At 56.1% G+C, this 16,401-nt stretch overlaps 1 protein-coding gene across 1 annotated transcript; it reads right to left on the reverse strand.

Moving 5' to 3' along the window:
• Positions 1 to 628: 628 nt before the first annotated feature.
• TAFA3 (TAFA chemokine like family member 3) lies at positions 629 to 7,851 on the reverse strand. The gene is made up of 4 exons (XM_054395774.1): positions 7,737 to 7,851; positions 2,035 to 2,184; positions 1,113 to 1,237; positions 629 to 715 (listed from the first exon to the last, which is right to left on the reverse strand). Exons 1-4 carry the CDS (start codon positions 7,849 to 7,851, stop codon positions 629 to 631), a joined length of 477 nt encoding a protein of 158 aa, XP_054251749.1.
• Between the last annotated feature and the right edge of the window lie 8,550 nt (positions 7,852 to 16,401).

Here is a 16,401-nt window from a genome sequence, read left to right on the forward strand (position 1 = left end):
TGGTGGCTGGCACACATTTGGGCATTAGGGGAGTTTGTGAAGCCCCTCCTCTGGCTACAGCCCCCACTAGGGGGGTCTGTCTGTAGAGGGGACTGGGACGGCTCCTCCTGGGGTACCCAAAGCCACCAAAAAGCTGTTTGTGGTTCCAAACCACCTCCCAAAAAGGTGCTGGGAGGATGGCTGTGGAGGGCTGGGCAGCTGGAGGGAGCAGAGCAGAAGCCCCAGGGTCCTGCAGATGGGAATGATCCCCAGAGCAGAGGCTTGGGGCTGAGCTAGCAGCTGTGGGGGTTGAGGGAAAACAGTATTAAGATGGGAAAAAGACAAGGAGCTCAATGTGGTGCTGCAGTCACTGGTCAGTGATGGATGCCCAGGGCCAGGGGAACCTTCCTGGACGTCGATAAAAACCCCTTGACCATGAAAGTGCTTTCTGGGCACAAAAATTAATGGCAATAATGAAGGAAATTCTGACATCACTTAATGGGATAATTTTACAGCAGGGGCTGTGGGGTGAGAAAGAGGAAAGCATAAGGAATAATTCCACTCAGCAGCATGAACAATGATGACAAAATTATGCAACTGATTAAGCATGGCATATATGTAATTACTAATGAGTTTGATAAAATTTTAATTATACCTTGTTCTTCAGGGCATTCAGCAAGCCAGGAAAATAATAATCATGTAGTGCTCTGCCACAGCTGACTGCCTCAGACAGGGGCTGGTGGCAGAATCAGGGCTGTGCCACTGGGCTAGGATGAGCTCTGGCTGTCCCAGGGTGGTGGGGAGGTGCTGGGGAGCAAGCCAGGACATGCCATGGCCAGGAAACATGCCCAGCATGGCTACTCCTGGGCTTCCTATGGGAGGTATTGATTGACAAAGCTGTGGGGCCCACCCGGGGTTTGTGCTACCCCCAGCAGCCCCAGCACCAGTGACAGCAGCTCAGCCCAGCCCAGCCCCTCTGCTCTGCTTTGGGGCATCACAACAAACAGCCCTGGAGAAGCTGGAGCTCTCCCATTCCCCTGCCAGCTCTTCTGGGATGCTGCCCTGGGTTTTGCTCCCCCTAGGATGAGGAAATGCAGCCAGGCTCCTGCCCAGCACCCTGCCAGGGGACGCACCTTGGTCGTCTTCACTTTGTTGCCACTACTGCAGCTCCAGCCTGAGAGGTCAGGCAGAACCTTGCACTCCTCCCCAGCTAGGCAGGGCTCCATCTGGCACCACCACTTCTGCAGCACGATGGAGGCTGGGGGAGAGGAGAGAGGGAGTCAGAGGCCAGGTTGGCATGCGGGGTGCAGCCCTGCTTTCTGGCAGAGCCCACGCTTGCAGTGACCTTGCCAAGGAGCTGCTCCTCGCCTGCCTGGCCTTACTCAACCCAGCTGCTCCAGAAAGAGTCTCTGTTCTCCCAGGACCCCAGCTGCAAAGCTGACTGACAGCCTTGTCCTTGCTCCCAGCAAGAGCAGGGAGAACAGTGGTGTTCAACTTATGGAGGCAAGGGGGGGGGTCTGCTCTGCTAGGCTCTTGTCACTTGTGCCTCTAAGGTGGGTAAGGAGCACAGACTCCCCCACAATTTGGAAGAACGACACACAGAGGCTGTTTGGGACAGCAAAAGCCTCTCCTAACAGCTCATCCTGGCATTTCTTGGTGTTGCACAGGGCACTGGCTGTCAAGCAAATCAACCTGGCACTGGCAGAGGCTGCAGCTGCTGCTGCCAGCTCCTTGGCATCGCCCTGTGATGCCATCTGATAAAGCAGACAGGGACTGAGCTTGGCTCAGCGCTCCTGGGCTGGTGACAGTGCTGCATGGCTGGAGCCACTGCCCTGCATTGAACCTCTGGAACACCATCCCAGCCATGGCACACAACCCGGGGCTGCATGGGTGACAGCCACACCAACAGAGACCCCAAGTGTCCCCTCTGCTCCTCTGCAGGAACCCCTGGGCATGTCTCTGTTAACACCAAGGCCATAGACACCCCACACCAGCCTGGCCCTGAGGGAAGATGCCCTCAGGAGCTGCAGGGCCCCCAGCTCAGGGGCCACTCACCATCCACACAGGAGGGAGCTGCCCGAGTCGTCCCTGCCACCTGCCCCGGGAAGCAGGAGCACTTCACCGTCTGCGAGCGCTCCTCGATCTTGTTCTTGTTGCAGCAGCGGTGAGCTGCGATCACCTCACAGGTGCCAGGCTCCACGTGCACTGCAGGGGGACAAACAGCGTCGCCAGGCTGCCCCCCACCCACCCCCTGAGCCCTGCGCTGGCCCCTGGTGATCCTCCTGGGGCCATGCAGCTCGGCACAGCACCTCCCCAGCCCAGCAGCAAGGAGAACTGCTCCAGACCAGTAAGGTCACAGAATCACAGAGTGTCAGGGGCTGGAAGGGACCTCGAGAGATCCTCCAGTCCAACCCCCTGCCAGAGCAGGATCACCCATACCAGCTCACACAGGACCACATCCAGGCAGGTCTTGACTATCTCCAGAGAGGGAGACTCCACAACCCTCCCTGGGCAGGTTCTGCTCCAGGCCTCCCTCCAATCCCTCTCCCTGGCAGCTGCATTGCCACATCTCTGCTGATCCAAGTGCAACCTCCCAGCTTGTGCCAGCTGGGCACAGCCACACCAGCTTCCAGCCCAGCAGCCCTTGCCCTTCTCCTGTTCCCACTCTGTATGAGCACCAGGCAGGAGGTGGAAAGGCAGGAGGGAAGGAGGTGCCCAAGATCTGCTCTCCAGCAATGCCACCAGCCTCAGGCCAGGGCAGAGGTGCTCACTGCTGAGCAGAAAGGCCATGTGCCAGCATGAGAGTGGGCACAGCCAGCCCTGCCTGTCCCTCAGCCTGCTCCACCAGAGAGCCACAGCCAGGAACCACACATCCCTGTGCCCTGCACCTGCTGGCACAGGGGCAGCACAGGCTGTGCCATCCCCACAGCTTTAATTTGGCTTTATTTATTGTTATTTCATGGTCATCTTCATTTAATGAACCATGACTTTCATTCCTGCCCATAATAATTAGACAATTACCTACCCTGGAAGTATTTTGCAACAGCATCTCTGGCCATAAATTTTATCCTTCCTTTTAAATGCTTCATAATTCAGCTTGAAGGATAATTTCTGGTCTTTTTGTATGCAGAAATGGTAGACTTAGGTGAAAGTGAGAAGGAAAACAACTCATTACACAACAAATGTGACTGTTTGGTCCTAGTTTTATGGTTAATGAGATCTGGGAAGCAACCTGAGGAACAAGCAGAGGTCCTTGGCTTTGGTTGAGTGTGAATCCACATTCCCACCACACTCTGGGCCAGGACCATGAGGACTTACCCACCCTGTGGACTCCAGAAGGGCATTTGATGCCCTCCAGCCTCACCTGTCACACACAGCTGTGGCTCTGACTTGTTTTTGTTAAAGCCTCCCCACAAAGCTTCCTTAGCAGAGCTGTTCCCTGGGGGAAGGGGCAGGTGACCTCTCCACTCCCTCAGGTGCCTGCTCCCCAGCTTTGCATTTCCAGCTAATTTCAGAAGGTTCAGCCCAGGGAGAGCCAGGCAGAGCTGGGAAATTGCTTGTTACAGCCATGCAATGAGAGTTCACTCTCCTGCCAAAGCCCTTTTAATTTGCTCAACAAGGTGCAGCTGGGAGATAAAGAGAAATTTGCCTCTCCTGAACCTCACTGCTGCTGACTGAGCTCAGCAGCACCAGACCCACAGAGCCCATGGGCACCTACTGTGCCCCTGCCAGTCACACCCCAGAACCCTGGCAGGCTGTGGGTGTGCAGACACAAGGAAGCTGCTCCCACCAGGACAGATGGACATGGTCCATCTCCAGCTTGCTCCTTGCCCTGAGCTGTCTGGGTATGGCCTATGGGGAAGGTGAACTCCCCACAGACCAGAGCTGCTCTGGCTGATGAGATGCCACTTCATGCCCCAGCCCAGCCAGGCCTGCCATGAGCAGAGCTGTGCAGGGACCCTCAGATCAGAGAAGTTCAGGAAGCTTTTGCTTTCCCCCAAAAGCATGGAGCTTTCCCCCAAGCCAGGCAGAGCCCAGGCTGCTGCCAGCAGGGTGGGCAGTGAGCTGCTGTGCCAGAAGCAGGTGAACAAGGCAGGAGCCACCTTCCCTTTGTGAAGCATCTCAGCTCCCTACACACCAACCAGACCCATCCACCTCCCTGCCCCTCAAACACAAGTAGGACACTGGTGCCATGGATCTCAACACCTAAGGAGCTCAGGGAGGGGGTATCTGGGTGCAGGTACCCCCCCACATGAACACCAGGTACAGTGATGCCCAGGGTGTCAGAGAGGGACTTTGGTGTTTCTTAACTGCAGAGGAGATGAACAGCCCTGTGCCAAGGGTTCAGCACCTCTTGCAGGACAGCAGTGTCAAGGGGTGGCCAAGCAGCTCTCTGTCACTTGGGCTTCCATGTTCCATGCCTGGGAAGAGCTAGCAGAGACCTGAGCCCCAGCTCAGGGAGGCAGACAGGCTCCTCCAGAGCTCCAGCAGCTGCTGCTCCTTGTGCTGAGCAGCAGGGAACTTCACACCAGCTAGGACTGAGAATGCAGATCAGATGGATGCTGTTTAACACCAAGAGCAGGAAACCCCCAGAGAGCCTGGGATAAGTTCCAGAGCTTCTGGCATGCTTCTCCCTGCCATTTAGGTGGTATTTCCCCACTGGAACCCTTGTGGGGAAAAAAAAAAAAAAAACCAAAACAACAAAACTCTTATCTCATGGAACCATGAAAGCATTGTAGGAGCACAAGGCTTTAGAATCCTGCATGAAAAAAACCCAAACCAAACCCTCTGTCCTACTCTGTCTGACCTTTAAGTGAGTGACAGAACATGTTGTTTGGTTTTTTTTTATAGCAAACCCTGAAATGACACACTTTCTGTGTCTAGAAGGTGTGGGCACAGCTCCATGAGTCCACTGTCAAATATCACCCTGGCTGCTGGGGGAGAGCTGTGAAATGAAGGGAAGTGGAACAGAGAACTGCTGGGCAGTGCCCAACCTCTGCACCAAACCCCATCCTCCTGGGCACCAAAAGCTTCCTAAAAGGGCCAGGAGGGCCAAGCATCATAACAGAGCCAAGCACAGCCTGGGAGGGAGGCAGAGGGTCCAGTCCCAGTGGGAAGCAGGGCTGTGGGCTTGGTGGGTTCTGCTTGGAGGGCAGCATGGCCCTGGAGCACCAGGCAGGCAAGGGTGTGAGGCATCTGTGCCCTGTAACAACTCAACTACTAATACTCACTAAATAATTAAAGTCTTAAAATCACTACTGCCTTAGCTGCATGTTTTATTTAAGAGGGTTTTGGAGAGAAGCAGGCTTGTTTTTATTGCTCATTATCACTGCACACCAGTTGGGGTTTTTCATTCCCTGGTCACCTCCAGGTTCCATGGCAGGCTCCGTCCCACCCTGCTGCATGTGTTGAGGGTGTGCATGTCCCCAGACTGCTTGTGCAGGTCCCATCCCTTCAGCCTCACAAGCAGAAACCCAAATGGGCTGTTTGAGAAGAGCTGGAAGTGTTCTGCTGTTGTGCCACACAGGCACCTTGCAGTCAGGGGATCCCCTCCTGGCACACAACCTCCCACCCTCTGCTGCTTCCCACTGCCCCCCCAGCACAGCTCCTGCCTCAGCTGCAGAAAGTGACTTAGAAAAACTTTCCATATGGATGTAAAGGCTGCACAGGAAGGAGTAACCAACACTTCTGCAGGTGGGAGGGCATTGTACAGAAGTATCTCACACCATGGAGCTGCTGCCTTCTCTCCCAGGAGCGAGGTGCTGAGCAGCAGAGCTCTCATACAAGATAATCAGAAATTGATGCTCAGAGAACCTCATCTCCCAGGAGCAAAGCCCAGCTGACTGAATGCCTTTGCTTCTGCTTCAGGCTGAGTGATGAACAGGAGTGAAGGCAGAGGTGGCACTTTGATTATCAGCAGCAGAGGGGTTATCTGGAGATGCTGGGGCCACCTTTGTGGGAGCTGGATCCAGGCAAGGAGGTCTTGTTCATCACACAGAGCTCACCACGTTGTTGGTGGTGAATCATTCCTCACTGAGGAGTCTCCTGGTTCATTTCCAAAGGACTTAATCTCCACACTCGATTCATGTGGCTGTTTAAATCTAACCACAGCCCCCAGGCAGCACTGCTCTGCTGGGGCCCATCAGCAGTCCCCAGGTGCTGAGTGAGCACAAGGGATCAGGTCTCATTTCTGCACCCCAATATTTGCAGTGGGGAAGAGATGGGGGGGGGGGTGTTCCTTGGAGGGCTAATAGAGGGTCTGCATGGACTTCTTTGCCCACATGAGTCTGGGAGCTGAAACCTTGTGGCCACATTGTGACAACTAAAGCCCTTCCTCTGCCTTTGCCCATCTGCAGGTGCTGCAGCAGGTTCTTGCTGTGCTCCAAGCAGCTGAGGGCTCTGGGTCTGTCCTGTTACACACACAATCACCAGCATCCCTGACTCAAGGGGGTCCCAGGCTGGCACCAGTGGTGCAAACAGATCCATTCCCACCTCCAGTTCAACTCCACACTCAGAGATGTAACCATGGGCAAAAACATCTTGCAGCTGTGAACGCAACCTTCAGAAAGTGCATTTCAAACCAAGCCTTTACCAAACACTGTCCCAACAGGAGGGAAAGCACAGAGGCAGACAGCAGGAAAACAAAGCCATGAGCTCAGCAAGCAGAACAAGAAGAGTTCCTGCTCTGAAGCCCATGGAGAGGGGCAGCTGCCAGCACAGGGCACCGATGGTGCCAGGCAACTGGGATATGCAGAGCCCTGGTGTTAATGCAGACACAGAGCAGGGTCAGGCTGCAAAGTGCTTGCTCCTGCACTGCCTCTTTGCTGCAGATTAGAACCTGCTTGAATAAAAAGTAGAAGATCTGGCCCACTGTGGATAACCCTGAGCAGAGTCCTCAGCTCTGCCCACCAGCACGTGAGCTCTGCTCCCAACTCCTCACGTGCAGAGGAGGTTTCTGCATAATTCACAGCCCATGGGCACACTCAGGCTTCTCTACTTCTAACCTCACTGAGTCACTGCTTTTAATGCCAGCCCTGAGTCTTCCCCAAGCAATAGCTCCCTTGAACTCCTCCTACCGAGGAGGGGTGGGACTGGGTGGGTTGGGTGGGCAGTGCCCAGGTCTGTAGCCAGGGCATCCCAAGCTGGGATCAGAAATTGGCTCCTGACTGAGGGATTTGATCTGCTGCAAGTTAGGCTGAGGGCAGGGCAGGTAAGTGCTGACGAGCTGGGGCTGAGGGAGTCACTCTGGGAGATAGGTTTTGGTTTTAAGCAATGAGGGTGGGGATTAGAGGATTAGAAGTGCTTTAACTGCCAGGCAAAAATGACAGAAATAGGACAGGGTTAGGTGGGGTCAGGCAAGAGCCCCAACAGTTCCCCATTAACCCTTAAATTCCTTCTTTTCCAAACACAGCAGGAGGGGCAGGCAGCACAGCCTGGGATTGCTCCAGACTCCAAGAACTTTGGCCACACTCATCTTCATTGCCCAGACCCCAGCAACAGGACTAGACATTGGGGTCTTCCAGGCCTCTGGTCCCCAGGGAGACCCCTGCCAGCTCCCAATCACAGCACAACCTGAGATCATCTGCACTTCTTCTCCCACCCAGGAATGAGAGACAGACCCTCACCAAACAGCTCAGCCCAACGTAACCCCCACCCTGGGCACCCCATGGAGACCCCAAAGGACCACCAGCATCATGGGGGCCAAAGGTGATGGCACAGGAGTGGGGTGCAGGTGGCAAGGATGTCACTCCCCCTACCTGAATGGCTTCTGTGATGGGTGGAGGCCAGAGTCAGTCTTCCCCACAGCGTGGTAAGGCAGAGAGTGAGCACGAAAACCCATTTGCTCAGGCTTTGTATGTCTCTCTCACTCATTCTACCAAGAAGAAGAAGAAGAAGAAGAAGAAGAAGAGAGGTGTGGAAGCAGAGAGGCTGAGGAGGACCAGGAGGTGCAGCCCCACTCACCAAGGCTGCTGCATGCAGCTGTGTGGCCCTTGAACATGCATGGCCACGGGCACCAGGGTGGGCTGGCTGGAGGGGACAGGGCAGGATGTGCACCTGGGATTCACCCACCACCCCTGGACAGGCTCAAGCTTCTTTAGCAGCAGGAGAAAAAAAAAAAAAAAAAAAAAACAAGACTCAGCACCAGCAGCCCAGCTGAGCCATGGTTACCTTTTGCTGGGGATTCACACCAGCACCTGCACATCTGCCACCCCTGGGGAGGTCAGGGCTCTGCATGGGGCAGACATCAGGGCATCTGAAAGGAGAAAGAGATCTCAGCATGGGTGGTGACATCCATGAAGAACCCAGGGGTGAGGACCTGCCACGTCCTCCAGGAGCTCACTGTCATCACCCTCGTGCCACTGAGGTCCCCTGCAGTGATGCTCAGGGCTTGGATCTCCCGAGCTGGGCACCCACCAAGAGACAGATGAGATGGACTGACCACACCAACTGTGCCAGTGGGGCTGGCATTGCAGGGAGAGCCAAGGAAGGGGCAGCGATGCCTGAGAGGATGCACACAGCCCAGGGCAGCCAGAGAAGCCACAGCCACTGTCCCAGCACACTGCTTCTCCTCCCATACAGCTGCAAACTCATAAACCCACTGACATAAAACTGCATCCACGACCTCCAAACACACCTCTGGGCACCCCTGAGCACATCAGGGCACGGTGTTGTCACCCTGCCATGCCCTGCAGGACATGCTGGAAAGTTTTCCATCATGTGGAGCCTTAAGGAAACATGTAAATGCCCAGAGCCTTGGTAATTTCCTGGTGGCTACTTTAAACACCTTTTCTGGACTGTTTGGCAGCCACAGCCCCTTGGGTGAAGCAGCTCCAGGCACTGCAGCAGGAGCCAGAGCAGCTCTGACAGCAACATCCTTGCAGGGCATTTCCTGGGTGAGGCCTTAGTGATGCCCCCCTGAGATGTGACCCTGCTCAGGGCCAGCAGCCATAGCCCCCAGAAACCTTCAGGGCTGGATCATCTTTTATCAACATGAGGCCACGAAGTGCTGGTGGTGCTGAGGGCAGGGAGTGCTGCCAGGAACTGACAGCAGGTGCCAAGGCTGCCCCATGCCCATGGTCCATGCCCAGGTGAGTCTGACTGCACCAGCCCTGCTGCCTGCACCCACTGGGCAGGCACTGGGCAAACTAAACCAAGCTGCTGGGAGAAGAAATCCTTAATTATCCAAGCATCTTCTCCATTTCTCTCTCTGCTCTGGACCAGGCTGGCATAATGAAGTGCCCAAACAGCAAACACTGACATTTTTAATCAAAACAAAGTGATTTGAGGTGGTAAAAGGGCATTTCTTGTTTTGAAGCGTTTCAAAACGAATCCTTCTGTTTAAAAGTGACATTTCAAAATGAGAAATGGTTCATTCCAGAATGCTGATTTCCAATGATTTCCCCACCCCCCCATTTTGATTCTCTCAGCTGGGAAAAAAAAAAAAAAAAAAAAAAAAGAAAAGAAAAGAAAAGAAAGAAAAAAAATTGAAAGGAAAGAAGAAAAGTAAAATAATCAGAAAATGTCACCAAAAACGTTGACATTTGCCCAGAAAATAAAAAGAGAGAGACAAAGCCACAGAGTTTATGCTAGGAAAGAATTTAGAGGTAAGGAAGGATTTGTGATTAGTGCTGCAGGATGGGCAGCCTGGGCAGGGGCACAGACACACAGGTGCCCCTCATCCCTGCCCGTGGCTGACGGGGACTGATCCTGTGCCAGCACAGCCCTTGCTCAGGCTGCACTCCCTGCTCTAGAGACTTGGGGGGGAAATCTCTGCAGACCTACATCATTGCCCAGGGTCAGGGCAGGCTGAGCACCCCAAGCCCCTGTTTGCCTGAACAAACTCCAGGTAGCTCAAAGCACTCCTTGAAGGGGACAGAGCTGATGTGCCAAGGCTGTGCTGGCCACGTTTAAGGCAAACCCCAGGGGTTGGTGGCAGAATCTGCTCTGCCAGAGCCTTCCTCAGAGCAGGATTTTCACACAGCAGCCAGCCCCTGCAGGGATACAGCAGCCCTTCATGCAAATATTGATGCCAGCTTTAAACACCTACAGTTTCCCCCATCAAAAAGGGAACAGCTCTTAGAGCTGCTCAGCCCCCTGTGCAAACCCAGGGGCAGCACATGCCAGCTGCACTGTGGCTGGCAGTGGGCATGATGCCCTCCTGCACCCACCCACACCCCCAGCCAGACTGGGCCAGGGGAGGCAGGGAGGAGCTGTGCAGCAGGGCACATCTGTCCTGCCCCACCAAGAGGCACATCTGGCAGCCCAGAGGTGGGGACAACAGACACAACGCTCTCCCCAGGCTCAGCAAGCCCCTGGTGCCAACACACATCCCACACAGCTTCCAGCAGAGGAGCCACATCCTGGGGGAGGTCAACCAGCTGTGAGCTGTGAGCCAAGCTGTCAGCCCCAAGCCCCACAGCAGAGCAGCCCAGCCCCAGCTCCTGTCTGTGGGACCCCTCCAGGCACACAAGAACTGCAGGAGACATCCCTGAAGGAGGCATCAGCTGGACCAAAATCCAAGCACACCTCTGGCCACCTCCATCCCATGCAGGACAGGGATGCACTCCCAGCACAAAGCTATATTTGGCTCAGAGAGGCTGAGCTGTTTGCTGCAGCCATGGAAGGATAAATAAATCAGAGTTATCAATAATGCAGCCTGCACCACGCTCCCAGGGCAGCCACTGTGCCCAGCAGCTGGAGCCAGGCTGGCAGCAGCAGAGAGCACCCAGGGTGTATGAGGCTGAGAGGTGCCAACCCCAGCAGTGGCCAGCAGAGTGATGCCCCCCCCAGCCACACTGGCACCCTGGGCTCCCACTGGTGCACAAACTCCTGTCAGAAAATGATGCCTTGCTGCTTGGACAGCTCTCAGCCTCCATCCTCAGGAGACTCCAACTACAAATGTTTGGTCTGGCTTGAAATTTTTCAGCAGGGGATGTCACTCAGAAGTGAAGAGTGATGCTCTGGCACATCACAGCACTCGGTTCTGGTTGGAAACATCAGTGTTTGCCTTCTGTGCTGGTTGGAGCGTGGGGGAATTTTTCATCATTATTTTTTGTGAGCTGCTGTCCACCTTTTGGATCTGAGCTAGGGCCTGAAGTAACCTCAGAGTGCCCCAATTTCTCTAAAGAGCAAACTCAGCTGTAGCCAGTGTGGAAGACTCCATGTCCCTCCCCACAGGCAGGGGCCATCACCCACAGCAGAGCCTCTCTGAGGTTCTTCCAGCATGTGGGCACAATGGGGGCAGCTCCATGCTGCCTTCCCAGATCCCAGCCACAGGAGTTGGGGAATTTTTCCTCCTTCTCCATTAAAATCACATGCAGAACCTCGACCCTTCAGCCAGGAGGGCTCCATCCATAGCTCTCTGGAACTCAGCCCAGCACCCACAGTGCTAACGAGGGACTCTGTCATGGCAAATTATGCTCCAAGTCCTGCTGGTCTGGAGCATTGTTTTCCATGGTCTATGTGAGCTGGATAATTATAGTTAGCAGAATTCCACCCAAAAAAAGAAACAGAAAGGTGGGGGAGGCTGTCAGCATGTCTGCTTTCTGTGCCACTGCAGCTCCAGCACTGCCAACCTTTGTGCACATCTGGCCCCACAGGTCTGCCAGCTTCCTCAAAGCTATGTTCATGCTCCTGCTGTTTCTGCACTTCTTGGAACTTGGGGCACCTTCACTTGGTGCAAGCAGCACAGGTTGGGCCCCCCAGGACACAGCTGGGGGTCTGCAGTGCCAGGCAGCCCTATACCCCAACCACAGAGCAGGGGGAACCTGGATGTTGGGGATGCTGCACTGCCCAAAGGAGGGGGTGATTTCAGTGCAATGAAGCAGAAAGTCAGTCAGATCATCTTAGCAAGTGCCCCCTGCACAGGGCCTGTGAGCACCCTGCTCAACCCTGCTGTGCTACAGAGCTGCCTGGCAAACCTCATCACAGCAGTGGCTGAGCCAACCCCTCCTCACACCAGAGAGAGGCCTGCCCCCACCCCCCTCACCCCAAAGCATCCTATCCTGTCCCCTCCATGCCCTGCCTGTCCTTCCCTCACCCCAAAGCACAGCTCCATGAGCTGCACAGTGGTGATGCCCACAGCATAGGGAGGCTGCTGGGTCTCCTGGGGAGCTGACATCTCCTCCAACGATCCTGAGCTGGATCCTCCACTCTGGGTAGGTGAGGAAATGCTTAGACATGTCCAGCATGAGAGGCCTGGGGCCAGGATCCCTGAGACACTCTGCTGCTGGCTGGGAGGCTGGGGGTCCCTGGTGTGGGAGGGTGGTCAACAGGATGCTGCATCCTCTGTGCACAAACCAACAGCAGCAGCAACCTCCCCCTCTCCCTCCAGGTTCACCAGTGCAGGCCAGCAGCCTGGCTAAGCCCCAGCTCACTCCACAGCACTGCACCACCCCATGCAAAGGGAACCCCCTCCAAGGGAGCCTGCCCTGAGCCCCAGGCTCAGCTCCCAGCTCCCTTGCACACCTCAGCTCAGCTCTCTCTCAGGGTGCACCCACAGCAGTCCAGCCCCACAGCTGTGCTAGTGAGGGCAGCAAGAGGCATGTGCCCCCCAACCAGGCAGAGGTCCTGGGGAGTGCACAGAAGTGCAGAGGACTCCTTCCCCCAAGCTTGCTCTCTCATCCTCTCATCTACACTGATTCATTTCCAGCTTCTTGCTCATTCCTCCAGTGTCTGCAGCATTTCCTTCCCAGCCAAGGTGAGCAGAAGAGTTCCACCCAAGCATGGGCCTGTTTCTGCTCCCTCACTGGGTGAACCCCAGTGCCCCTTGGCACTGACATTTTGAAGGTCAGCTCTGCTGACAGCTTGAGCCTCAGACTCATCCAGTGTCAGAAGCCTCTGTCTGGCAGGGGGTAGCTGCTCTTCAAGGGGGTTGAAGCCCAAGGTCAGAAGCAGCTCAGACTTGTCAGCAGAGGGAAGCAGAGGATTCGACAGCTCAAACTGTGTCCCCAGGAGATACAACCTCTCACCTGCTCAGGCCTTTTACTGGGGTGTGGGTGCCTCCAGCATAGATGAGCTCTCCCCGGGCAAGGGTTCCTGCACACTGAGTAGCCCCTCAAGCCTCACACGGCATCAGAAGGGATGGCAACCTGGGAGGAGGAGGGGTCTCCTGCTCCCTGCCCAACACCACGGCATGGATCCACTCCTGGTGTCTCCTGAACAGGACTGGTACCGCTCAGGCTGTCTTCCAGAACACTTAGCCTCCTCTCGCAGGTGAGGGGGAACCCCCCGGCCGTGCAGGCTGCTCCCTGTCCTGCATCCCTCGACCCACCCGTTCAGGGACTCTTGCCCTACTCCAGCCTGGGGTCACCAGAAGCACCCCGAAGCACCACGCTTCCACCAGCAGCAAGCTCACGGCAGCTGAAGGAGTTTCGGCAGAGGAAGGAGGCAGAGGAAGACCCCAGCCCGGGACCTGGCCGCCAGGCACTGGTGCACCAGCGGCGGGCAGCAGCTTCCCCGCAGCCTGGGTGCAGGATGGGGTTTGGCCGCAGCAGCCCCGGACCCGCCTCCCAGCGCTGCCAGCGGCTTCCAACGCCGACAGAATCGTTTCACCGGGGGGAAACGGCTGCCCCGGCCCCGGCTTGTCCCCGCAGCAGGACCCTGCCGGTGACCAGAGCCAGGCCTCCCCCCACCACTCCGAACGGGCACCGGCACAGCTTCTCTCGGAGTCAGCTGTGAGCGGGCACCAGGCAGAACCCGGCACGGCGAAACTCACCGAGAGCATCAGCCTAATCCACTCCGCCCCGGGGCTCGGAGAGCGACATGGGACCGGGACCCGCCGCCCCTCGGCACCTGCTGGGCTGATCCGGGGGCTGATCCGGGAGCGGATCCCACCGCGGACCCCCAGCCGCTGCCCACTGTGCCGCGGACACACAGAGTACGGTTACCCCCGCCCCGGTTTCCCTGTCGGTAAAGGCCCTACCTCGGGGACGGCGACCGGACGATAGATGAAGGTCCCCGACGGCGTGCCGCCGCGCTAGACACCGGGGGGGTTCCCGTCCCACCTCGCTCATTCCAAACTTTCCTTCCGGGCCGCACGTACCTGCCGGTGCCGTCCGTGCGGGCCGGGGCCGCCGCTGTCCATGGCTACCATCCGCCGGTCAGCGCCGCGTCCGCGGGCCGGTGCGGCCGGGGGCCGCTGGCATCGCCAGGCGCGGCGGCGCCGGTAGCGCTGGGCTCGGCTCGGCTCGGCGCGGGGCTGAGCTGGGCGGGGGCGGCGGGAGCGGAGCGGCCCCGGTACCGGCGCAAAGGGGCGCAGCGCCGCCTGCCGCCGCCCCGGGACCGGCCCCGGGAACCCACGATCCCGGGCTGGCAGCAGGCTCCGCACCGCCCCGCCACTCGCCCGGACGCTGCCCCGCCCCAATTAGCCCCGGTGCTCATTAGCGGAGCCAGTAGCGAGGACCGGTCGGAGCTAATTGACCTAAAAATCGATTTTCTACCCCCGGAAAAGAAAAAAAAAAAAAAAGAAGAAAAAAAAAAAAGAAGATGAGCGATCGCCCCACTGGCGGAGAGCAGCGCTGTGCTCTACGGAGGGGCAGGCAGACAAACTGACTGACAGGCAGACAGACTGCAGGCAGGCAGGCTGCCTGCTGGCCCCACTCCTCCTCAAAGCAGGAAGCTGGCTTCAGGGTCACAGAATCACCACATTGTTTAGGTTGGGCAAGACCTTTGAGACCCTCAAGCCCAACCACTGACCCAGCACTGCCAGGTCCACCAAAACTCAGAGCCTTTCTGGAGCCAAGAGCTGATGAAAGGCATTGACCTGGCCCCAGCTCTGCAGAATGCTCAGGCCTGACCCAGGGGATGCCAGCCCCAGGCTGGGGTGGTTGTGTCCTCAGAGCAGCTGTAGACTGGCAGAGCACCCCAGGGTGCAGCTCCATGCATGCTGTGCCAACCAGCAGCAACAGGCTGTAAAATGCCAACAAAAAAGCAACCCAAGGGCTGGATTTTCACAGCTGCTGCCACAGTCAATCCCACAGCTTCAGGACAGCCCAGAGGGGAGGTTGGGATTACACAGAGCTCATTTTCTCCTCTTCCCTCAAAACTGCTTGAGTATCTGTGAAAGCCTCTGGCTCCAGAGAACAGCTCACAGCCCACTTCTGGACCCTTCAAGCTCACCTAGAAGCACGAAGTAATTTCCAAGACCAACCCAAGTTACAGATCCACAACAGCTGCTCAGATAAATCCCACGTGGGCAGTTTGCAGCTCTCTTGGCCATTTTCTCCCCAAGAAGTCACCCAAGCCTTCATGCAGCTCCCTCCCCACCTGGGCACCAGTCCTTGGAAAGGGGTCTGCTGAAGGCCCCCAGCAAAAGGCCACATTGAAGCCACCCTCAGAGTTGCTCACTGGTCCCGTGTTCATACAGGCTCCTGAGGGCAGCTGCAGCAGCACCTCATGCCCTGCATGCCTGGGGACATCTCAGGCCACCACCACACTGAGTCCCTCACTGCTGCCCAGCACCCTCACCATGGTTCTAGATGTGACTCAGCCCATCCTGCTTTGGCTCCTCCAGCACTCTCTGATCAGCCTCTTCCTCTGGCCTGTTTTCCTTCCTCTGATCCACACAGGTTTCTGCAGCCACTTAGAGCAAACCACAGCCTCTTGGTGCCTCACATCAGCCATTTCCAGCTCTTTCCTAGGAAGGATGCAGGGCAGAGACAGGGCCCCCTCTGCAGAAGGTTTCTCTCTCCTCTGTGTATCCACAGCAGAAGCCCAGACTTGTCCTTCTTCAACCTGTTTGATTTATAACATCTGTAGTTGGGATCAGTAAAACCAATTAGTGCTGGCAAAGGCAGAGAGCAGGGCACAGCCCCAGCAGCCTCCCCCAAGCATGGTCCTACCTGGCACAGCCACCTTTGCCCAGAGGGGCCCCAACAGCTCCTGGGAAAGCTGAGACCTTGGTCTGAGGGAAGAGTCACCCCAAAACAGACGGAGGGAAAGTACCCCAGCTTGAAGAGGCCCATGGTAGGAAGAGGCTGATTTGCTAGAAGGGAACTATGGTTTTTCCTCCCTCTACAGAATAAAACTCACCATATGTTAAACTCCAGTTTAATTAGACTTGGTTGTCTAAAAGAACAGGGAGCAGCCCTACAAGATTAACCCAAACCCTGGTAATAAGATATTAAGGCAACACAAGCATCTCATTCTTCAGATCAGAGGGGTTTAATAATAATGGCAAAAATCAATACGAAACTAAATTAAATCTGCTGTTTATATTCATCAGGTGATTTGATCAAGAGCCTGCCAGCTCAGGACTCTGCTGCTGCCATAAGGAAACACAAACATATTACTTTTCAGATCACAGAGTTTTAATGGGAATGATCAAGAGCACATGCAGTCAGAACTACCTTTCACGCCAGCCAACTCCAATTATATTAGGCCAGATTATTTCAATACAAAAATCAAGCTCTTTATTGATGT

This window comes from Indicator indicator, chromosome 35 (assembly GCF_027791375.1).
Source record: "Indicator indicator isolate 239-I01 chromosome 35, UM_Iind_1.1, whole genome shotgun sequence".
NCBI lineage: Eukaryota > Metazoa > Chordata > Aves > Piciformes > Indicatoridae > Indicator > Indicator indicator.